Source organism: Cynocephalus volans, chromosome X (genome assembly GCF_027409185.1).
Source record: "Cynocephalus volans isolate mCynVol1 chromosome X, mCynVol1.pri, whole genome shotgun sequence".
In the NCBI taxonomy this organism is placed as follows: domain Eukaryota; kingdom Metazoa; phylum Chordata; class Mammalia; order Dermoptera; family Cynocephalidae; genus Cynocephalus; species Cynocephalus volans.
Genome location: NC_084478.1, coordinates 110000679 through 110025987, shown reverse-complemented (window position 1 = coordinate 110025987; position 25309 = coordinate 110000679). Strand labels below are relative to the sequence as shown.

The window sequence follows — 25309 nt, the reverse complement described above, 5'->3', positions numbered from 1 at the left end:
GGGAGCGTTCTTTGGTTGGTTCTGTGGTCTTTCGATATGCCCCCATTCTTTCTTGCACACTTCCTTATGTTCTGGCACAATAAGATGTTCACATCCATCTTGTGTTCTTTGGTTTGTTTCTTTGTTTCTTTGTTTTCCCCCACCGTACCTCTGGATTAAAACTATTTCTACAAGGAGCCCTGGTTCCTTTCCTTGGAGAATAACATTTAGAAACCTGTATTTCAGTGTATATTCATTGTTACTGAAATTTCATTGCTGCTAGGCTCTCTCCACGGACAGAGGTAGGAAATATATTGTATGTACATTCCCATGCTTACAGATACATCTATGTTTATTTCTGCATCTACCTATTTGTATAGATATTAAAAGCCAGGAACTCATACTGATATTTCTGATTCCAGTCCATTCTAGCCTTATCTGTAAATTCGTTCTCCGACCTGGCTTTCATTATCTATGATGCGTTTACTTATTTGTTCATTCCTGGTGTGTGTACACATAGCTTCAGAATTGCTAACCAATACCCCTGTTGGAAACAGATTTACTAACTTGTATTTGTGTACAGTTCTTTTTTGTCTTCAGCCTTAGAAGATACTGTCAAAATATGGTTTTCCAAAGTTTCCTCACTTAAATATTTTCTTCCTCACTCCTTCAGTGTGGATAAATTAATCATTTGTAATACAGTTAGCTGACTTTGCTGCTACTTGTATTCGACTTTGCGTTTCCCCCCATATCCTGGTTGATTTTAATTGTTTATTTATATTTTGGATAGAAATGTTCCTATGATTCGGAGTCAGGCCTATACAGAAACAAAGTGTACTCAGAGAAGTATCGCTTCTTCCTCATTCCTTCTACCTCATTCCCATTCCCCATTTCTTGCTATTTCTTTCCCACCCTCCCCCATAGGATAACCAATTTCTTTATTTTCTGGTTCAACCTTTTCTGTGTTTATTTTGCACCAATTCGCAGATACACACATGTTTTCTTATATTCCCTTCTTACACAAAGGATAGCATACTATTCATATTTCTTTCCATTTTGCCTTTGTCATTTAACAGCCTTCCTGAAATCACCCCACACCGTGTCATACAGATTTTCATCATTCTTTTTCTTACAGCTACACTGGACTCCATTGCATGGCTGTACTATACTTTATTCAACCACTCATCTATATGTGGGCTTTTAATGTGTTTCCAGCATTTTGCAGCTACAAACAATGCTTCAGTGAATAACCTTGGGCACAAATAACTTTGTACTGGTGAAATGGATCTTCGAAGTATATGTCCAGTAGTGAGATTATTGGGCTAAAAGTTAGGTGCATATGTAGTTTCTTTAGGCATTTCCAGATTTCTCTTTGGAAGGGTCGTATTGGTTTTCATTTCCACTAGCAATGTTATGAGAATGACCGTTTCCACACAGACTCACTAACAGAATGTGTTGCCTCACTTTTTAAACTTTCGCCTATGTGTTAGGTGAGAAACGGTATCACGCTGTTGGTTTAATGTACGTTTTTGTCTGTTGGTGAGTAAGTTTTGACACATCATGTTTGAGGACTTTCTATATTTTTTTGCATGAATTGTCTGTTCATGTCTTTTCCTCATTTTTCGATCCAGTTTTTGGTCATTTTGTCGTTCAATATTTAAGAATTCTATATATGTATTTGGAATATTATCCATTTGTCTGAGGTATATGCTGCAAATACTTTATCCCAGTTTGCCAGTTGTGTTTTGATTTATTTATGATGTATTTTTTGCAACACTTTCTTTCGTTTTTATGTGGTCTAACTGGTTATTCATTTCTTTCATTGCCTCTGGAATTTGAATCATAGTTAGATGCCTTTCCCTACACCAAGGTTAAAGAAGAGCTCTGCCAGATTTTTTTCAAGAACTTGTATCGTTTCATTTTTTATGTTCAGATCCCTAATACGTGTGCAGTCTATTTTTGTGTATGGTGTATTGTATCAGTCCACTTTTATTTTTCCTAATGCCTCAATTGCTCCAACACTATTTAGTCAATGACCATCTTTGCCCTCATGATTTTACATGCCACCTTTATCATATGCTAATTTCCATATGTATTTGTACTTGGGTTGTATTTTTTGGTTTTCTCGCCTATTATTCCACTGAGCTATCTGTAATTTAAGGAAGTTTTCTCTGCCATCACATGCGGAATCAAAATCCCAGGTCTTCTTTACAATGTGAGCAAACTTTTCCTGTAAAGAGCCATATAGCAAATATTTTAAGTTTGTGGACCATAGTGTCTCTGTCATAACTACTCAACTTTGTCATTGCAGCACAGAAACATCTATAGATAAGATATAAATGAATGAGCATGGCTGTGTTCCAGTAAAACTTTATTTACAAAACCAACAACTGGACTGTATTTGACCCAATGGGCCACAGCTTACAGACCCCTGCTCTAGTGGATTCCTCAGATAGGGTTGAGGGGTGCAGAATCTCCTAAGTTCCTGTCTGTTGAAAACTGTTTTTCTATAAGCTGTGATATTTGAAGGGTCAGCCCTGCTGGATGTAAAATCTTTACTTCAGACTTTTTAAAAAAAATTTTATCATTACACAATGTAAACATTTTTTTTTTTTGTGGCCCTTTACCAATTCCTCCTTAACCTCTCCTCCCCCTCCCCCTTTCCCACCGCTGGTGTCCTCAGTTCTGTCCTCTCGTTTTGAGAGTTCAAGGAATTTTTGTGATTGTTGCATCATTCTTCTTTCCTTCCTTTTTTCAGCTGCCGCTTATCAGTGAGGACATGTGGTATTTCTCTTTCTGTAAGTCTGGCTTATTCCACTGAACATGATTTTCTCTAAGTTCATCTATGTTGCTGTGAATGGCACAATCTCACTCCTTTTTATGGCAGAGTTGTATTCCATTGTGTCTATATACCACATTTTCCTTACCCCGTCATCTGTCAGTAGACATTTAGTTTGCTTCTGACTCTTAGCTATTGTAAATAGAGCTGCGATAAACATGGGAGTGCAGGTATGCCTTCGACATGATGATTTCCATTCCTTTGGGTGTACACCCAACAGTGGGATTGCAGGATCATATGGCAGCTCTATCTGTAGTTGTGTGAGGAACCTCCATACTGTTTTCCGTAAGGGCTGCACTAACTTATAGTCCCACCAACAGTGTAGGAGGGCCCTTCTTTCTCCACATCCTCTCCACTAATTGTTATTCTCTGTCTTTCTGATTCTGGCCAGTCTAACTGGTGTGAGGTGATATCTCAGTGTGGTTTTGATTTGCATTTCCCTGCTGCTTACTGATGTTGAGCATTCGCTTTTTCATCCGTAGGTTGGCCATTTGTGTATCTTCCTTTGAGAAATGCCTATCCAGCTCCTTTGCCCATTTTTTAGTTGGATTTGTTTGTTTGTTTGTTTGTTTGTTTTTACTGTTGTTTGCATTCCTTGTATATTCTAGATATTAATCCCTTGTGGGATTCATAGTTTGTGAATATTTTCTCCCATTCTGTCGGTTGTCTTTTCACTCTGTTAATTGTTTCTTTGGCTGTGCAGAAGCTTTTTAGTCCATTTCTATTTTTATATTTTTATAAATATTCTGATCCGAGGTAGGTCTCATATCCTCAAATGCTTGTTTGAATATGATTAATTCTGTTTAAACTGTTCACTTAGTTTCTTTCCGCTTTATGGTTGTTTGCTTTGTGAGAAGTTGTGTTTCCTCATCTTTTTTTAAGAATGTTTTTGTATGGAATTTTTTTCTTTCTTTTGTGTATTTGTATGATATTGGTTTGTTTTACAAAAATCCTACTTTATCGATGCCAATTTTTGTCGGGATAGCAAAGTCCAGGCCTTTAAGCCTTTTTCTTTGCTTGTTTTGGTGGCAGAGGGAGAAGTTTTGAGTGCTCTGATTCTGTGGTCCTCTCATGTCCTGCAAGAGCATTTTTCTTTTCCATTTTTGTTTTTTCCCCCTTTTGTTTCTTTTCCCCATCATTACTAAATGCCAAAGGATGCTTCACCCTTCCTCTTTGCCTTTTCTCTTCTTATTCCATTTTTTTTTTTTTTTTTTTTTTTTTTTTTTTTTTTTTTTTGTGGTGGGCTGATATGGGGATCCAAACCCTTTACTTTGGTGTTATAACACTGTGAAGCTATTTTTAAGTCTTGTAAGTCTTCCTTACCTCTTTAAATGTCACATATTTTGAAGTCTCTTCTCTATAGACCCTGCTCTTATCTTCCAGGATATCTTTTTGGTATTTTCAGACTTATCATGGGCCTAGTCATTCTGGCCGTACTTTTAGATCAACTTTAAGCTTGCCATCTTTCTTCCTCAGTATCTCTTGCAGCTCTTCTTGGTCTGTCTTTGCTTGCCACTAAGCCCACTGATGAGCGTGTGACAGATCATGTGCTGGAATATCGTGCTTTTTCTCGTTTTACTCACAATTATTTTGAAGTTTTGTCATCTGTTTCTAAGTGATGATGAGTATGTGCTTTTGGACAGATTTACATTTGTTTTTTCTTGGTGATTTGCATCATTTTGGAAGGAAGTATTGAGAGGCAGGTAGATAGATGGTCAATATTGTCTTCTGCTCACTTACCCCTGATTTCTACTGACATTTTATCTTATGCCAATATGTATATGTATGAAGGCACACACAAACGTAAACACTTACACACACACTCGAGTCTATTCCTATTCTATGTCTACAGTGGAGGTCTCCTGAGGTGGCTGCCTGATTCACCATCTACAAGGGTACTTCAAAAAGTTCATGGAAAAACAGAATTAAAAGATAATACGGATCTTTTCATGAACTGTCTGAAATACCCAAGTATTTATTCAATAAATATTTTCTCCACTGCTAAGCTTGGTGGCAGATAAGGGACTGTGGATGTCTTCTCAGGATTTGTAAATATTCTTCACTCTGAAGCAGGTTCATAAAGATGGACAAAAACGCCCCAGCCACACTACTAGACCTTGCTGTACGAAGTCTGCTGAGTAATGAACGTGTAGCTATCCATGCCCTTGAAGAGCTCCCAAGAGTCATGTTCGCTCCGTTTTTCACTGCCGCCTTCTTGGGTGGTCATAAGAAGGTACTGAGGGAAATGGTGAGGATTTGGCCCTATCCCTGTCTCCACGTCGGGACATTGAGAGTACGGGAGTCACAATATGACAATTTCGAAGCTATGATTGACGGTCTACAGATCCTTCCTGCCCAGAACTCTTCTTCTTGGTAAGACTATGTATAATAGAGACATAGTGAGTCAGCAGGAGGGTATGGGACGGGCGTAGGAGACGGCCTAACAGTCTTTCAAAGGTAGTTAATGGTGAATGCTGAGGATCTCTGTGAGGCTGTTGGTGGAACATTTGGGGTCACCTTAAGGACTCTAATGTCTTACAGAGTTGATTATGGAACAGAAGGGATTGAGGATACTATTAATAGATTTGCCTCCTGGGTATGATTACATGGAAAAAGGACATGGGCATTGAGACTGGGATCATCAGAAGAGAAGAAAAGATGGGGAAAAGAAAGAAAGGCGCTAAATTTTTATGGAAAAGGCTTTGTTGGTAAATGGTGTATGGACTGAAGACCAGGGATAAAGGGATTTTGTTTCAGCTTCCCATCATTGATCCTGCTGGGTTGTATTAAAATCAGCTACCTCTCAGATATTCTGTCTTCTCCTCTCCTTACAGGGCGCCAAAACTGAGGATTCTAGATTTAAGTCAGAATCCAGGCTGCAGGACCACATGCTCTGAGATCAGGACCACATTCCCTTTCTGTTTTCGTTCATGTGTTCACTCTCAGCACTCTATCGTGAAAACAGAAGAAGCCCCACAAAGAGTTAGGTGCCCCGGAACTGTAAATTCAGAGTCTGAGCCTCAGTCATCCAGGGAACCTGTGGAATTATTAGTGAACATTTCCCTAGACGGTACCTGGAGAACAGGGCGATTTCTTTCTTTACTTCGAAATAAAGTAGAGCAGAGCTTTGGGTCCTTGCACCTCTGCTGCAGAGTTTTGCAATTTGATGGAAGGCTTGCCCACGAACACATCCTGCAGCTTCTGGATATGGGATGCATTGGTCACCTGAAAGTGGATGACATTTATCTGAGTCAAGTCACCACCCTTTTGGCTCAGATGACCCACCTCCACAGCCTTAGTATGTCTCACATCCGTTTTACATCTTGTGTGAGGAGAAGCTTTGGGACTTTTCTCACCCATCTTGGGCAGATGAACACCCTTCAGCAGATCCGTTTGCATTCCTGCCGCACGCATCCGCTTCAGGAACTGCTCAGGTGAGGAGCTGGGGAAAGACCTGGGTTCCCTGAACCACCCCGTTGTTAAGACAGGAGAGCAACCATTCTTGGATATTCCTAATCTCCTTGTAACCCATTCCTCCTTCCACCTCAATATGGGCACTGCTGGGTGTATGAAACTGGCCAGGCTAGAGAAACTAGAAAAGTAAGCTGTGATCATTCATTCATTCAGTCAGTCAGTCGACCATGTGCAGACACCATGATAAGTCTGTAGATACATTGGTGAAAAAGACCCAGTCCTTCTCCCCTTGGAGTTTACAGCCTTTTAGGGAGGAAGGGGAGACGTTCAGATGGAGAAATGTTTTATGCTGTGGCACTGATGCACCTCATCATGGTCTGGCTAGAACAGTTAATACTGCCAGATCATTTTGCTCCTGTATTTTACCCAAGCGTTAGGCCCTGAGTAGAGTGCTTGTCATTTGGGTTTTGGTCAAAGGGAATCCTTAGTTGACTGCTTTCCCAGTTCCCTCCCCACCAAATAAGTAAACTAAATCCACCACTGATTTCATTGTAAGTACTAAGTGCATTAAATTTTTTTCCACTTAATCTTTCCCACAACTCTACATAATAGTTGCTATTGTGCATGTTTTAAAGATTTAAGAAACTGTATCTGAGAGTGGAAAAGTAATTTTCTTAGAGTCTGATTCCAAAGCCCACATTGTTAACTGCTGTTGCAACATATGTGCAAATTAGTTTATTCTAGAGCCATAGATACCTCTAACTCAGGACTCCTTGTCCTGGTCCAATCCTCATTGTGCAGAAATAACTTTCTTTTTTCTGTCTACAGATACCTGCCACCTCAGTTGGATGCATTGTATCTCTCTTTCTGTGGACTTTCTAACAGAGGCATCACTGTCCTGTCCCAGAGCCCTGCAGCCACCCATCTAAGATTGCTGAGTCTCAGCAACGTCGAGATATCCCGGGAACTTTCTGAGTCCTTCCAGACTCTGCTGGCAAGTGTCTCAGGCACCCTGGAGTATCTACAGATAACTAGTTGCCTGATAACTGATTCTACTCTCACTGCTGTCATTCCGGCCCTGAGCCGCTGTTCCCACCTCTGTGTCTTTAGCTTCGCCTCCAACCCCATTACAATGCGTGTGCTCACCAGTCTTCTGCGGCACTTAACAAACCTGACGGAGCTGAAGCGTGTAATTTATCCTGTCCCTGTCCATTGCTATGAACAATTGCATAATCCTCGCAGTTTGAACCGACAGAAGCTTTCTGAAGTGCAGGCCCAATTGAAGGCGATGCTGCAGGTGGTAAAGCGGAATGACATGCGCTGGACCAGTTCTCCTGAGTGATTTTCATGGTACAAGGACTTGATTTAACACTGACGTGTGGCCATTAAAGCACGTAGTGTTCTCACCTGATGCCCAAGTTTTAGAGACACATATGTAAAATTTTATAGTTCCAGGAACCTCGCGTTAGGAAGATTCCATGTGTAACTGACCTCTATAAAAATAAAGAACTCTAAAGAAAACAGAGGGCTTTGAGAGGTCCTATGGGTCTCTTACCCATTGTCCTCCAAATCCTCCTCCTTGCTCCTGACCACAGTGTTGGGTATGTGACCTTGGCTGACCTAGTCATGGTATACCATTTCCCTGTCCAGACTAATTGGTTCACTTACGGGTACTTGACACAAGTCCAAAGAGTTGAAACCTTTTCTTGATGATATTTTGGAATAGTTGGTGGTTATTGAAGCCAATAATTTTACCCTCCAAGGTCCTTTAAACTTCTCATATTTATGACGGCCGTAGGCTGCTTATGAGAAACTATTTGCATCGAAAAGGAAAAAAACCAAACCAAAACAAACAAACCAAACCTATGTCCACTACCTACTGGTGTCTTTATCAGTCCGTTGCTACCTCCTTTCTTAGGTCTTAGAAACCTGTGGCTCAGTCGTTCCTTATATCACACCCATTCACCAAGGATCTCTTATTAGTTCAGTACTGTTCCAGGTGCTAAGAATAAAAAGGCAAATAAGACAAAGCCCCTACTTCCAGCCACTCAGAATACAGCTGTTCCTATGATTTGTCTGTTCCCCTACTCTTTCTTAGGGCGTTTGGGAAAGTTATTTAAACCCCCTGTACCCCAGGTTTTTTTTTTTTTCACACACTCTGTTCAATCCACGCTGGCCTCTTTATGCTGTTGGATAGCTCCTCAACACTCAGGTCATGGCTTTAATGTTACCTCCTCGGAGAGGTTTTCTCTTACTTCCCTTTACTTATTGTACTTCCCTCGCTTCCTTTGCTTCCCTTACTTTACCATGTTGTAGCTCTCTCTCAATGTACCATGTATGTTCCCTTCATGGTACCCATCGTTCCATATGCATTTGCTCCCTCTGCTCTTACAGCAATAATTTGTGCATATCGTTTACCCGTTGAAGTGAAAGCACTGCACTTCAAAGACTTAGTAAGAGAATAGAATGTTAAAATAACTAATTAAATATCTGTTTGTATGATGACACATTAAAATGGTAAAACATTGCATTTCAACGACTTAGTAAGAAAAAAATGTAATAGTAATTAATAACTTTTTCTAATCGTTTACATGCTGAAATGCCAACAGACTGAATGTCAATGAGTCAGTAACAAAAATGAATGAAAAGTTACTAATTAAAAATTAATGTACAGCGTTCCCTGTTGAAATGAAATCAGACCACAATTTAAAGACTTAGTAAGAAACAAGTTGCAAAGTAGTTAATGTGTTTATACTGTTTCCATGTTAAAATGATAACATACTGCTTTTCAGACTCAGTTAAAAAAATAATTAAAATTAAATAAATTTTGTTCTTGTTGGTTACATGTTGGAATAACATACTGTATTACAAAGACTTAGAGAAAAGAATGTAAAAAATAATAATTAATAAAAATAGTTAATAACGTTTTTATTGCTTCCATTGTGTAATGACAACATACTGCATTTCCAACTTAGAAAGTAAAACATGTTAAAATAACCAAAACAGAATTTGTATGTGTTTTTTTCTTGGTGGAATAACAGATGTGGTTTTAGTTTGCATTTCCCTGATGACAAGTGATGTTGGGCATTTTTTCATGTATCTGTTGGCCATTTGTGGGTCTTCCTTTGAAAAATGCCTATTCAGCTCCTTTGCCCATTTTTTAATTGGGTTACTTGTTTTTCCGTTGCAAAGTTGTTTGAGTTCGTTGTGTATTCTGGATATTGATCCTTTGTCCAATGTTTATTTTGCAAATGTTTTCTCCCACTATGTTGGTTGTCTTTAACTCTGTTAATTGTTTCTTTTGCTGTTCAGAGCCTTTTTAGTTTGATATAATCCCACTTGTTTATTTTTCCTTTGGTAGCCCATGCTTTGGGGGTTGTATTCACGACATCAGTGCCCAGTCCCACTTCCTGGAGTGCTTCTCCTATGTTTTCTTTAAGTAGTCTTATTGTTTCAGGGTGTATATTTAATTCTTTAATCCATTTTGAGTTGATATTGGTATATGATGAGAGATATGGGTCTAGTTTCGTTCTCCTGCATATGGATATCCAGTTATCCCAGCACCATTTGCTGAAGAGGCAGTCTCTTCCCGAATGTATAGGCTTGGTGTCTTTGTCAAAGATCAGATGGCTGTAGGTGGGTGGGTTGATTTCCGGATTCTCTATTCTATTCCATTGATCACTCTGTCTGTTTTTATGCCAGTCCCATGCTGTTTTGGTTATTATAGCTTTGTATTATTGCTTGAAGTCAGGTAGTGTTATGACTCCAGCTTTATTTATATATTTCTTTCTTTCTTTCTTTCTTTCTTTCTTTCTTTCTTTCTTTCTTTCTTTCTTTCTTTCTTTCTTTCTTTCTTTCTTTCTTTCTTTCTTTCTTTCCTTCCTTCCCTCCCTCCCTCCCTCCTTCCTTCCTTCCTTCCTTCCTTCCTTCCTTCCTTCCTTCCTTCCTTCCTTCTTTCTTTCTTTTTGCTCAGAATTGCTTTGACTATGAATGGTCTTTTGTTATTCCATATAAATGGCTAGATAGCTTTTTCCTTTTCTGAGAAAAATGTAATTGGAATTTTCGTGGGGATTGCATTGAATTTGTATAGCACTTTGGGTAGTATGGACATTTTCACAATGTTGATTCTTCCAATCCAAGTGCATGGGATATCTTTCCATCTTCTTGTGTCCTCTTTAATTTCTCTCAACAGTGGTTTGTAATTCTCAGTATAGAGCTTTTTCACATCCTTGGTTAACTCTATTCCTAAGTATTTTATTTTGGGGGTGGCTATCGTAAATGGGCAAGCTTTCTTGATTTCTCTTTCTGCATGTTCACTACTGGAGAATAGAAATGCTACCGATTTTTCTGTGTTGATTTTGTATCCTGCAACTTTGCTGAAATCATTTATCAACTCCAAGAGTTTTTTTGTAGAGGCTTTAGGCTGTTTCATGTCATCTGCAAACAGGGACAGTTTGACTTCATCTTTTCCAATCTGGATGCCCTTTATTTCCTTCTCTTCTCTGATTGATCTGGCTAGTACTTCCAACACTATGTTCAATAGGAGAGGTGAGAGTGGGCATCCTTGTCTAGTTCCTGTTCTTAAGGGAAAGCTTTTCCCCATTCAGAATGATATTGGCAGTGGGTTTATCATAAATGGCTTTAATTATGTTGAGATACTTTCCGTCTCTACCTAAATTGTAGAGAGTCTTTATCACGAACGAGTGTTGAATTTTGTCAAATGCTTTTTCAGCATCAATAGAGATGATCATATGGTCCTCGTGTTTGATTTGGTTGATGTGGTGTATCACATTTATTGCTTTGCATATGTTGAACCAACCTTGCATCCCTGGGACGAATCCCACTTGATCACGTTGTATAATTTTGCGTATGTGCTGCTGTACTCTGTTAGCTAGTATTTTATGGAGGATTTTTGCATCTATATTCATCAAGGATATTGGCCTGCAGTTTTCTTTTCTTATTATATCTTTGTCTGGTTTTGGTATCAGGGTGATGTTTGCTTCATAGAATGTGTTTGGGAGAATTGCCTCTGTTTCAACCTTTTGGAATAGTTTGTAGAGAACTGGTGTCAATTGCTCTTTGAATATTTGGTAGAATTCTGCAGTGAACCCATCTGGTCCTGGGCTTTTCTTTGTTGGGAGCCTTCTGATAACAGCTTCAATCTCTTTTAGTGTTATTGGTCTGTTCAGATTTTCTACATCATCATGGCTCAGTTTTGGCAGTTTGCGTGGGTCCCGAAATTTAGCCATTTCCTCCAGATTTTCAAATTTGTTGGCATATAGTGGTTTATAGTAGTCAATAATGATTTCTTGTATTTCTGCAGTATCAGTTGTAATACCACCTTTTTCATTTCTAATTTTTGTTATTTGGGGCTTCTGTCATCTCCTTTTAGTTAGCCATACTAGTGGTTTGTCAATTTTATTTATCTTTTCAAAAAACCAACTTTTTGTTTCATGGATCTTTTGTATCATTTTTCAGATTTCTATTTCATTTAGTTCTCCTCTGATCTTAATGATTTCTGTCCATCTGCTAAATCTGGGTTTGGATGGTTCTTGTTTTTCTAGTTCTTTAAGTTGAAGTATTAGACTGTTTACTTGCCATCTTTCCATTCTTCTGAAGTAAGCATTTAATGTGAGAAATTTCCCAGTTAGTACTGCTTTTGCAGTATCCCACAGGTTTTGGTATGATGTATCATTGTTTTGATTAGTTTCAATAAATTTTTGATTTCCTGTTTGATTTCTTCTTGGACCCATATGTCATTAAGTAGAATGCTCTTTAATTTCCATGTGTTTGTATTGTTTCCAGAATTTCGTTTGTTATTGATTTCTAGTTTTAAGCCATTGTGATCTGAAAAAATACATGGGATAATTCCAATTTTTTTGAATTTGCTGAGACTTGATTTGTGACCTAACATGTGATCTATCCTGGAGAATGATCCATGTGCTGATGAGAAGAATGAATATTCTGAGGTTTCTGGATGGAATGTTCTGTAGATATCTGCCAAGTCCAATTGGTCTTGAGTGTTGTTTAGATCTTGTGTTTCTCTGCTGATTCTTTGCCTAGATGATCTGCCCAATATTGATAGTAGGGTGCTCAGGTCCCCTGCTGTTATGGTATTATTGTCTATCTCCTTCTTTAGGCCAATTAGAGTTTGCTTTATAAATCTGGCTGCTCCAACATTGGGTGCATATATATTTATGATTGTTATGTCTTCTTGATGGATGAGTCCTTTTATCCTTATGTAGTGGCCCTCTTTACCTCTTTTTATGGTTTTTAGTTTAAAGTCTATTTTATCAGATATAAGAATAGCTACTCTGGCTCATTTTTCATTTCTATTTGCATGGTATATCTTTTTCCATCCTTTCACTCTCAGTCTATGTGTGTCTTTATGGGTGAGGTGAGTCTCTTGAAGGCAGCAAACAGTTGGGTCCATACTTTTACTCCAGTCAGTCAGTCTCTGTCTTTTGAGTGAGGAATTTAATCCTTTTACATTAAGAGTTGTTATTGAAAAGTGTTGATTTACTCCTAGCATTTTATTGATTTTTATTTGGATGTCTTAAGTGTCTTTTGTTCATTTCTTTCTGATTTAATGTTTGTCTTCTGTTTTTGTTGGTTTCCTGGGTTGTAGATAAACTTTTTTTTTCCTCATTGTTAGCATTTTTATTTAACTAGTGGGTTTTGAATTTTCTTGAGTTTTTATGGCAGTGGCAGTTATTATTCAGGTACCAAAAAAGAAAGACAGTGTCTTTTGCAAAGTAGAAGTTTTCAATTTTAATGAAGTCCAAGTTATTAAAGACTTCTTTCATAGATTGTGCCTTCGGCGTTATATATAAAAACCCCAAATCATCTGGGTTTTCTCCTATGTTCTGTAACTTGCCTTTTGCTGGGTCTGTGATCCAGTTTGAGCTATTATTTACAAAGACTTAACGGGTCTGTGTCTAGATTCAGGTTGTTGCATTTGGGTGTGCAGTTGTTTCAGCACCATTTGTTTTAGAGACTATCTTTTCTCCATTGCATTGCCTTTGTCCCTTTTTCAAAGTTCAGTTGACTATATTTGTGTGGATCTGTTTCTGGCCTCTCAATTATATTCCAATGCTTGATCTGCTTATTCTTTCACCAATACCACAGTGTCTGGAACACCGTTGCTTTAAAGTGAGTCTTGACATTGGGTAGTGTCAGTCATTTGACTTTCTTCTTCCTCTTCAGTATGGTATTGGGTATTCTGGGTCTTTGCTTCTCCATGTAAGCATTAGAATCCATTTGATCATATTCACAAAATAACTTGCTTTGATGGTGATGAATCTATAGATCCAGTTGGGAAGAACTGATATCCTGACAACATCTTGAGTTTCTACCCACAAACACAGAATATGTCATTTATTCAGTTCTTTGACTTCTTTCTTTGGAGTTTTGTAGATTTCCTCTTACAGATCTTATGGGTGTGCATGTGTGCGTGTGCGTGTGCGTGTGTGTCTGTGTGTGTGTGTGTGTGTGTGTGTGTGAGAGTGTCAGTATAAGTGTGTGTATCTAGGTGACCCCTAAGTCTTTTGCATTGTGGGGTGCTAATGTAAATTATATTGTGTTTTTAATTTCAAATTCCAATTGTTCGTTTCTGGTATGAAGGAGAACGATTAACTTCTTTATATTAACCTTGTAACCTGCAACCTTGATTTAATTGCTTATTAGTTCCACGAGCATTTTTTAAATATGTTTATTTATTCCTTCTGATTTTCTACACAGACAAACATGTCATCTCTGAGCAAAGACAGTTTTATTTTTTCCCTCCCAATCCGTATACTTTTTATGTCCCTTTCTTGTGATATTGTGTTAGCCAGGATATCTAGTATGATGATGAAAAAAATTGGCGAGCAGGAACATCTTTGTTTTGTTCCTCATCTTAGCAGGAAAGCTTCCAGTTTTTAACCATTAGGTATGATGTTAGCTGTAGGGGTTTTGTACATGTACCCCTCTATTCCAAGTTTGTTTTTTGTTTTTTTGGTTTTTTATTTTAAATCAACTTTATTGAGTCATAATCTATACATAAAATGTGTCCATTGTAAAACTGTAATTTGAGGAGTTTTGTTTTGTTTTGTGTTTTTACCCCACCCAATTATCCCCCAACTTTCCTCCCCATCTCCCCCCCCACCCCCACTCCACTTTGTGGCCTTAGGAATGTTCCCTCCGTCTATAAGACCAGCACACTATTGTGGTCTTTCTTTCCTTCTTTCCTTCTCTCTTAGCTCCCACATATGAGTGAACACATGTGGTATGTGTTCATATCCCTATGTGCTTTGCTTATTTCAGTCAAAATAAGTTACTCCAGGTTCATCCATGTTGTTGCTATTGGGAGTGTTTCATTCTTTTTTACGTCAGGGTAGTATTCCACAGTGTATATATACCCCAGTTTCCTGACCAGTCATCCATTGATGGACATTTCCTTTTGCTCCATATCTTGGCTGTTGCAAACAGAGGTGCTCTGAGGTTTTTCTTTCTTTTTTTTAAAGTCATGAGTGGCTGTTGGATTTTCTCTAATGTTTTTTATGCATCCATTGATATGATCGTGTGGTTTTCCTTCAACAGCCTGTTGTTGTGGTAGATTACATTAATTGATTTTCAAATGTCACATCAGCCTTGCATACCTGGAATAAATTCCACTTGGTCTGGGTGTAGAATTATTTTTACACATTGGTGGATTTGATTTGCCAGTATTTTGTTGAGGATGTTTGCATCTATGTTCACGAGAGATATTGGTATGTAGTTTTATTTTCTTTTTATGTCTTTGCCTGGTTTTGCTATTTAATGCTGGCTACATAGAATGAGTCAGGAAGGGCAGATTAAGCATCCCTAATCCAAAAAATTCAAACCCCAAATGCACCAAAACCTAAAACTTTTTGAGTGCTGACATGACACTCAAAGCAAGTGCTCACTGGAGCATTCCAGATTTTGGATTTTTGAATTAGGGATGTTCAAATTGTATGTGTTCTGCAAATATTCCAAAATATGAAAAAAGAAATCCCAAATCCAAAACACTTCTGGCCCCAAGCATTTTGGATAAAAGATACTCAATCTCTATTCCCTCTGCTTCTTCTATCGTCTGGAAGAGATTGTACAGAATTGGTATAATTTCTTCTATGTTTGGCAGAATACACAATGGAACCCATCTGGGCCTTGTGCTTTCTGCTTCAGAAGGTTATTAATTATAGATTCATTTGAAATAAATGTAGGCTTATTAAGATTGTCTATTCAAAATGGATTTTAAGTTGTGAAATAGACGGGTTTATGATCTTTTATTGTTTTGTGTTTTGTGTATTTAATTGCTTGATTGAGATATATTTACCCATTTAAATTGTACAGTTTAGTGGCTTTTAGGGTATTCACATATATGTGCAATGACCACCCTAGTCAATTTTAGAATATTTTTATTCCCTCAAAAAGAAATCTCTTACCTTTGAGCAATCGCCTCCTATACTCCCATTCCACAAGCCTTAAGCAACTACTCATCTACATCGTCTTGTTAGATTTCCCTATTTGGGACATTTTGTTGGAACAAAATCATATAATACATGATCTTTTGCGACTGGCTTCTTTCACTTAGCATGGTGTTTTCAAAGTTGATCCATGAATAATATTCAATTGTGTACATATACCACACTTGGTTTATCTGTTAGTTGATGAACGTTTGGATTATTTCCACTTTTGGCTAAAATGACTAATGCTGCTATAAATATCCAACTATAATTTTTGTGTGAGCATGTGTTTTCCTTTCTCTTAGGTATAAACCTAGAGTGGAATTGTTGGGTCATATGGCAACTCTGTGTTTTTTTCTTTTAGGAAGTTCCACACAGTTGTTCAAAGCGACCAGCAGTGTTTGAGCATTCTGATTTCCCCACATCCCTGCCCGTACTTGGTATTAAACGACGATTTCATTTCGGCCACCATGTTGGGTTTGAAGTGGTATCTTATTGTTTTTCATTTGAATTTTCTCAGTGATTAATGATGTTGACCATCTTTTCATACGATTATTGCCTAGTTTTATATCTTCTTCAGAGTAATGTCAATTCAGATCATTTGCCCATTTTTTAATAGTTATTCATCCTTTTATTCTTCACATATTCTAGGCACAAGTCCCTTATCACATATATGTCTTGTAAATATTTTTCCCATTGTGTAGATTGTATTTTCACTTTATTGACGGTGTCCTTTGAAAGCATGAAACTTTTCACTATTGATAAAATCCTAATTATCTATTTTTTCATTTGTTGCTCATGTTTTTGTTGTCACCATCTGAGAATCCTTTGACAAATCTGAGGTCACAAAGATTTATTCTTATATTTTCTTATAAGAATTTATAGCTTTAGCTCTTACATTTAGTTTTTTTATCCATTTGGTGTTAATTTTTTTATATGATGTGAAGTAAAGTTGCAATTTCATTTTCTTCCACGTGGCCTTCTAATTGTCCCTAAATCATTTGTAAAAAAGAATATTCTTTTTCACCACTGAATGGCCTTGGAACCCTTGTCAAATATCAACTGGCTGTATATACTTGGTTTTGTTTCTGCCCTCTCAGCTCCGTTTCATTGATTTATATGCATATCCCTATGGTCGTACCACAGTTTCTTGATTACTGTTGCTTTGTGTTAAGTTTTGAAGTAGGGAACTGCAAATCTTCCTTCTCTGTGCTTTTTCAAGATTATTCTGGCTAATCTGGGTCTCTTGCAATTATGTATGCATTTTAAAATAAGCTTGTCAATGTCTACAGAAAAATCTGCTGGGTTTGTGATAGATATTGCATTGAATCTGGAGGTTGACTTGGGGGTTATTGCCATCTTAATAGTTTGTCTTCTGATCCATGATCACAGGATGTTTTACCATCTACTTAGATCTTGTTTAATTTCTTTCAAAAATCTTTTATGGTTTTCAGATGTAAAGTCTGCAACCCTTTTGTTAAATTTACTTGCAAACATTTTACTCTTTTTGGTGCAATTGTAAGTGGACTTATTTTCTTAATTTTCATTTTAAAATATAGTATTTAGAAATCAAGTGTTTAGAGAGACAATTGATTGTTGTATACTGATCTCGTATCTGCCAATTTTGCTGAGCTTTTTTATTAGTTCTAACAGTCTTTTAGTGGATTTCTTCAGATTTTTTATGTACAAGTTTACGTCATCTTTAGATAGAGACAGTTTTACTACTTCCCTTCCATTCTTCATGGCTCTTCTTTCTTTCTTTCTTTCTTCTTTTTTAAATTTTATTTTATCAATATACAGTGTAGTTGATTTTCATGTCCCTTTATCAATTCCTCCTTTTCCCTCTTCCCGCTACCCCCTCAATCAGCATCATATCTGTTCACGTGTCCTAACATGTTTAAGGAATTGTTGATTGTTGTACGCTCTTCCCTACCACCCTCCCTCCCATTGATTTGTTTGTATATTTATGGATTTATTTTTATTAACTCCTACAAATAAGTGATAATATGCAGCATTTCTCTTTCTTTGCCTGGCTTATTTCACTTAATATAATTTTCTCTAAGTCAATCCATGGTGCTGTGAACGGTAGTATTTCATTTTTTTTAATAGCAGAGTAGTATTCCACTGTGTAGGTATGCCACATTTTCCTTATCCACTTGTCCGACGATGGGCATTTAGGCTTGTTCCAACTCTTGGCTATTGTAAATAGCACTGCAATAAACATGAGGGTATAGGTATCCTTTGAACATGATGATTTCCACTCCTCTGGGTATATTCCCAGCAGTGGAATAGCTGGGTCATATGGTAGATCTATCTGTAATTGTTTGAGGAATCTCCATACCATTTTCCATAAAGGCTGCACCATTTCACAGACCCACCAACAGTGTGAGAGTGTTCCTTTTTCTCTGCAACCTCGTCAGGATTTATCATTCTCATTCTTTGGATATTAGCCACCCTAACTGGAATGAGATGATATCTCAAGGTGGTTTGGATTTGCATTTCCCAAATGCTGAGTGATGTTGCGTATATTTCTTGTGAGAGTGGCCTACTAGCAACAAATTTTCTCAGTTTTCGTTTTATGTGGGAATGTCTTTATTTCACCTTCATTTTTGAGATAGTTTTGCTGGATGTAGTATTATGTGGGTGTAATGTGAGGTTATATAACCAGTGAAACTGGTATAGGTAATTTAAAACACTTAGATCAACTAGGCTCCACCTGAGAATACAAATTCAAAAAATAAAATATATATTTTTATTATATTCTACATTATCATCAGAGAGAAGATAAATACCTGTTCTTATTCGCCTAAGGATTCACATACGCAAGGAGTCTTATTAAAAATGCTTCCGAGGTGAAGTTTATTTGAGAAGGGTTGTTGTTTGAGTGTGTGTTTATGTGTGTATTTATATGTGTGTGTATAGTGGAAGATCAAGTTCTTCTCTGGGAATTCTTGTGTTCCATTTTGTGAGAATTATATAAGCATTTTCAGGTGTAATAAATTAAACTGACTACAATATGAATTGTATGTAAGAAAATTTATTAAATTTATAAAATTTATTATAAAAATTTACCAAATTTATTAAATCCTTTCAGGTGCAGAAAAAATATTATACCTTCATAGCCTTAGGAAAAAATACTTTTTCACTTTCTCACCCATAGACATACAGAGAGTTTGAACTTCAGTTCTACAATCTGAGCAAGGAGTCAAATGCAAATACAGACACAAGTACATATGCAAACAAGCCTTGTGGGGAAAAAAAGGTGAATCATTGTATGGAGATGACTGAGAATGGGTACTGGGTCACTTTCATCATTTTATTTGGAGTTTTCTCCATTCTTCAGGTAATCGTGTCCTTTCCCATTCACTTTGGAATTCCCTCACCCCAAACCACTGAATTAATTAAACAAAAGATACATTTCCAACACACTATTTCACATTCTGAAGTATCACAGGGTTTCTCTGTTGAGCCTTGTTAGCAAAGCTAGAAAAGCAATCACTGAACCGAGAGAGAAGTTTACCAGTCTCTTCCCTGGAGATGAAAATTTTATTCATGAATTCCATCAGCAAACCAGACCAGGCCTTTCAGAATCCAACTTGAAAAAAAAAACTTGAATAACCCAAACTTACCAGTTTGCAACCAGTGTTTTGTCACCACTGAGAAAAACAGTCAAAAAAAAAAAAAATATATATATATATATATATGTGCCTGAGAGCATTGAGTAGGCACCATACTCGGAAACATGAAAGCATAGAAATTGAATTTAGTCCTCTACATCTTGCTGAGAATGCCTCATGAGTCATAATAGCTCAGGAATCAGGGAGTTCAGGGAGAAGTGCAAACAATCACAAAGGCAAGCTGCTCATTAAATTTACTAATCAAGTAACTGCTCTCCAATTCAGTGGATGATCAAGAGATGAGCAGATCTTGGTAGGTCCACCAGAGACATCAAACTATAATTTTTAAAAAAATCAGTGTCCCAGAGACCTCCAGTTCTGGCCAAGCTAGAGTATGTCCACTCCTCCTAGGTGGTCCCTCTACGTCAAAACACTCTGGGTACAACAGAGCAGACAAGCAAATGGAACTCCAGAGTGTGGGAAGGAGGAGACAGACTGGCTAGAGCACTCAAGACTTGAGTAAGGACACAGCAGTGATTTCTTTTGTTTTTCTTATCTCCTCCCAAATGTCCCAGACAGGGCACTACGGAAGTCTCCAATCAAGAACCACCAGCACTCACAGACATGAACCTCTAAGTAAAGCCCATTCCCTTACACAAAACAAAAACAAAAGCAAAGACAGAAAAAGGGTGTTCTAAATACCAAAAACCCTGTTTTTGGCAAATATCCCTCCCCCACGGCAGACAAACACCAGTGGAAAGCCTCAGCTCTAACTCCTGAGGTTTTAGAGACCAAAAGGGAAGGTGATCTTCTGCCCTAAACAGCCTCTCTGACGCCAGTGGTGATGATCCCATTCCCCTGTCAGGGTATTGTCAGTGAGGTCCAGCAACAAGCTGAGCCTTTACCTCCACCCAACATCAATGATCCTGAACAAGGCAGTGCAAGTTGGGACTAGTATGCATTCCATTTATCCCCATCTCTGGTGTCAGTGATGGCCAGTAGAAAGTTGAACCTCCACACCCATCCAACATCAATGAGGTGGTATGAGGTGGGGCTAGTCAACACTCCACCTTCCCTCTCACCACTCCTGTGTGAGCTAGGCCTGATTCAGAGCTGAGCTTCTTTCTTCCTCCACCTCTCATCAGGATGGAATGAGGTGACAGCAGGCAGGGTAGGTTGGCACTCTGCTTTCCCCCTTCTTCCCCTGATGTCCTCAGAGACCAGTGGGGAACTAGGTTTCTGACTCGCACCCTATAGCAACAAATTATTGAGTCAGCAACCCAGTTCCCCCTTTCCGAGTGCCAGCAGGCCCTGTGGAGACGGAGCTTATGTTCCCTACGTTGAGGCAACCAATGTGTTGTGAATTGGTGCCTCTCTTTCATTGGAAAGATGTCACTGCAACTGGGGTAACAGTTCATCTCTCACCCTAGCCAACTGCAAAGAGGTAAGGAAACTCAGAAATCCATTTTTTCAGTGTGGTATCAGAACACAAATCTCTGTGTTACACCAAAGACTCAAGCCAAAAGTGGAGATTAAACTTAGGATCCAGGGTCTCACGAAGTGGTTTCCAAATATCCAGGATGCAATAGAAATTCACCACACCAAGAACCAAGAAAATGACATGCTGAATAATAAAAGACAACCTACAGATGCCAACACTAAAGTGAATAAGATGTTGGAATTATCTGACGAGCTTTGGAAGTGACCTTGAAATAATTCTTCAGCAAGCAATTACAAATTCTCTTGAAATGAGTGACAAAATTGGAAACCTCAGCCAAAAAATATTGAAGTTATAAGAAAGAAACGAGTGGAAATTATAAAACTCAAAAAATACAAAAACGAAAAAAAAAAAAAAAGAAAGAAATGTTGCCAGATGGGATCAATCATAGAGTGGAGATGACAGAAGATAGAACCAGTGAAATTGAGGACATGTCATTAGAATGTACCTAATGTAAACAACACAGGAAGAATAGACTGAACAAAAAGATCATGGCCTCAGAGAATTGTGGAAACATAACAAAAAAGCTCACATTCATACTGTCCGATTTGTAGAAGGAGAAGAGAGAGAGAGAGAGGAATAAAAAAAGTATTGGAAGAAATAACGGTTGAAAACTTCCCAGATAAGGCATAATGATTGGAAAGGAAGAAATAAAAATATCCCTATTTTCAGATGACATGCTATATATTCTAAAGACTCTTCAAAAACAAAATTCTAGAACTAGTATGTAAGTTCAGCAAATTGGTGGGATACAAGGTTCACACACACAAATCAATTGCATTTGTATACAGTAACAACGAAACTGTGGAAACTGCAATGTAAAGCACAATACCATTTACAAATGCTCTAGAGAAAATAAAATTGTGGTTTATAAATGTCACAAAACATGTATAGGACCTATGTCCTGTACATTCCAAAACACCGATGAAAAAAATCAGAGACCTAAATAAATGTAGACACATATGTGGTCGTGGATTAGAAGACTCAATACAGCAAAGATGTCAATTCTCCCCAAGCAGAGCTATAAGTCTAATGTAATTTCTATCAAAATTCCAGCAAGGTATTTCAGACATAGAGAAGCTTATTCTAAACTTTATATGGAAATACGCAAACCCTAGAATAGCTAGAAACATGCTTGATGAAAAATAATAAAGTGAAAGAAATTACTCCGTTTTATGTTGATCTTACTGCATAGCTACAGCAATCTAGACAGTGTGGCACTGGCAGAGGAGTGAACACATATATCAACAGAACAGAATGTAGAACCCAGAAATAAACCTACTCAAATACGTTCAACTGATTTTTGAGAAGAGCACATAAGCAATTTAATGGAGGAAAGATAGACTATTGCACAAATGATGCCGAAGTGGTTGGACATCCATAGGCAAAAGTAAAATGAGCCTTTAATAAAAAAGTAAAAATGAGCCTTTATCGAAACCTCACAACTTATACAAAATTTAACACACAATTTGCCACAGGCTTAAATGCAAAATGTAACACTGTAATAGTTTTGAAAACATCAAAGGAGAAACTCTTTGGGATCTAGGGCTAGGCAGAGTTCTTTGACTTGACATCAAAAGCACAATAAAAAAAAAATCAATAAATTAGACCTCACTGAAATTAGAAACTTTGGCACTGTTAAAGACCTTGTGAAAGGGATGAAAATAAAAGCTACAGGCTGGGAAAAGTATTTGCAAGCCACTTATCCAACAAAAGAGTAGTATCTAGAAAGTTAAAATAACTCCCAAAACTCAACAATAAACAGTCAAAGAATCCAAGTAGAAAATGGGTGTCTCAGTCCAATTTCTGTTGCTTGTAAGAGAATACCTAAAACTGGTTAATGTAGAAAGAAACGGAATTTATTTCTTTCAGTTTTGAAGGCTGGGAAGCCTAAGGTCTAGGGGGCACAACTGGTGAGGGCCTTCTTCCTGGTGGAAACTATCTACGGAGTCCTGCGGCAGCATAGGCAATCACCAGTCCACACCCATGAGAACCCATTAAACCATTAATCCATTATTTCATAAATGGGTTAAACCATTCACGAGATCACAGTCCTCACAAGCTTATCACCTCTTAGAGGCTCCACCTTTCAACACTGCCACATTGGGGGAATCAAGTTCCCATGTGAGCTTTGGAGGGGACAAACGTTCAGATCTTAGTAATGGGCAGAAGACACGAAAACATTTATTTTTTTTCACGGAAGAAGTTATACAGGTGGCAAATAAGCACACGAAAATGTCTCCAATATCATTAGACATCAGAGAAATACAATTTAATAGAATGGTGAGATATCACTACGCACATATTAGAACAGCTAAAAAAAAAAATAGTGATAACACCAAATACTGTTGAAGATTTGGGGAAATTAGATCACTCATACATTGCCAGTGGAAATGTAAAACTGTTTCAGCCACTTTGGAAAGCAGCATGGCAATTACTTTAAAAATTAAACATGAACTTAATATGCCAGCCAGAAATCTGTCTTGTGGGCTTTTAGACCAGAGAATTGAAAGCTTAATTTCGTACAGAAACTTGTACATGATTGTTCACGGCAGCTTTACTTGTAAATAGCTAACAAGTGGAAATAACCCAAATGTCCTTGAACGGATGAATGGCGAAACAAACTGTGTTGCATGTGTACCATGGAATACCCCTCAACAATAAAAAGTGACAGACTCTTGACAAATGCAGAAATTTTGATGGATCGCCTGGGAATTATGGTGAGAAAAAAAAAAAAAAAAAGAGGAAATCCCCCAAATTACATGCAATTCCATTTATTTATTTTTGTAATGGCAAAATATTGGAAATGGAGACAGTTTGTAGTTTCCAGGCGGTAGGTATGGGGAATTATTCTGGGAAGGAGATGGGTGTGGTAATAAAATGGCACCAGTCGAGGGACTTTTTCGGTCATAAAACTGTTTATTACCCTGTCTATTGTGGTGTATACATGGACCTGTGCATGTGATAAAACTTCATAGAACTAAATACACGCACACATACAGACACACACTCAAGTAAAACTGGGAAGATCTGAATAAGATCATTGGATATCATTGGTGTCAGTATCCTGGTTCTGATATTATACTATAACTTTACAATATGCTAGCATTGGCGGAAATTGGATAAAATGTACCTTGGATCCCGATGCAATATTTCTTGCAACTGCATGTAAATCTACATTTATTTTGAAGTAAAAAGTTAAAAAATCTCCTCAACCACCTGGAATCTATGGTGCATTCCTTTCCTATTGAAATTGCATAGATCCTGAGATAAAGTTTTGCAGCAGAAAAGTAAATTTCCTTTATTTAGCTTTCTGTCTTTCTTACTATCTCACTATTAACCTTAGCCTTAGGATTCAGAAGGAAGATGTCATAATGAGTCATTCACACAATTTACTTAAACTGAAAAAAGAAATTAGAGTTTTTCTTACAAAGAGTAATTCTGATTAGATTTAATATTGTTTTTTCAGTGAGGCCTAACTTTCCAAATAATTCGTCTGCTGAACATTTTCCATAAATTGATTAAACTATATTTGCAGCACCAAGGTATAGAAAAAGTGTAATTTTAGCACATATAAATATACACGATGCCATAAATTACATCCTTTAAAAAAAAATGAGTAGTCTGTCTTAAAAATTCTTTTAGGGGATATAAGAGAGAAGGAAACATAAAAAAAAACAACACTACCTTAAAATTCTACTTTTATCTTTTTATTTTATTTATTTTGTGTGTGTGTGACCGCTAAGGGGATCGCAACCCTTGGCTTGGTGTCGCCCGCACGTCGCTCAGCCAGTGAGCTCACCAGTATCCCTACATAGGATCCGAACCCGCAGCCTCGGCGCTCCCAAGCGCCGCTGTGCTCCCAGCAGCGCACTCTCCCGAGTGAGCCACGGGGTTGGTCCAAATTTCTACCTTTGAAAAAGTCTCTGTGCTGTTCTGACCAACCAATGATTCACCTAGAGACAGGGTTAAGTGCTTTCTCATCCTACCCTGCCTGGCTGCCCTCAGTACAAGGGGCACTCTAATCTCACCTTTCAAAATTGCTTTCTGTTCAGGGTTCCCCAGGCACTATCTGACATTAGGTTGGGCTGGTGTCCTGTCCTTCGAGGGAAGGCGAACAGGCTTTCTAATCATCCCTTCCAAGGGTTCTTTAGGGTTTTTTTTTTTTTTTTTTTTTTTTTCTTCCTTCTTGACACCCTAAGCACTTCAACTCTCTATCACCCATTTAAAAAGTAATACCGAGTTCACAGTGAGTTAAAGATTTATATTGTCTTTAACATTCTTCTGATAAATAGTATTGACAAGGCTTATTGTTCCTTTCGACTGAAGCACAATTTAAAGCGCAGTGTGGTTTAAGGCTTACGGCAACTTCTTGGAATTCGCAAAATACGTTCAAGAGATAGAGACTGGGAAGAAACCCAGACCTCCTGACCCTCAATCCTGATAACTTGACCAATGACAATTATTTTAATCATCCACTTATCAATCGCATTGT

At 37.8% G+C, this 25309-nt stretch overlaps 1 protein-coding gene across 1 annotated transcript; it reads left to right on the top strand.

Moving 5' to 3' along the window:
- Positions 1-4901: 4901 nt before the first annotated feature.
- Positions 4902-7574, top strand: LOC134368170 (melanoma antigen preferentially expressed in tumors-like). The gene is made up of 3 exons (XM_063084715.1): positions 4902-5191; positions 5653-6252; positions 7061-7574. Exons 1-3 carry the CDS (start codon positions 4902-4904, stop codon positions 7572-7574), a joined length of 1404 nt encoding a protein of 467 aa, XP_062940785.1.
- The last annotated feature ends 17735 nt before the right edge of the window (positions 7575-25309 follow it).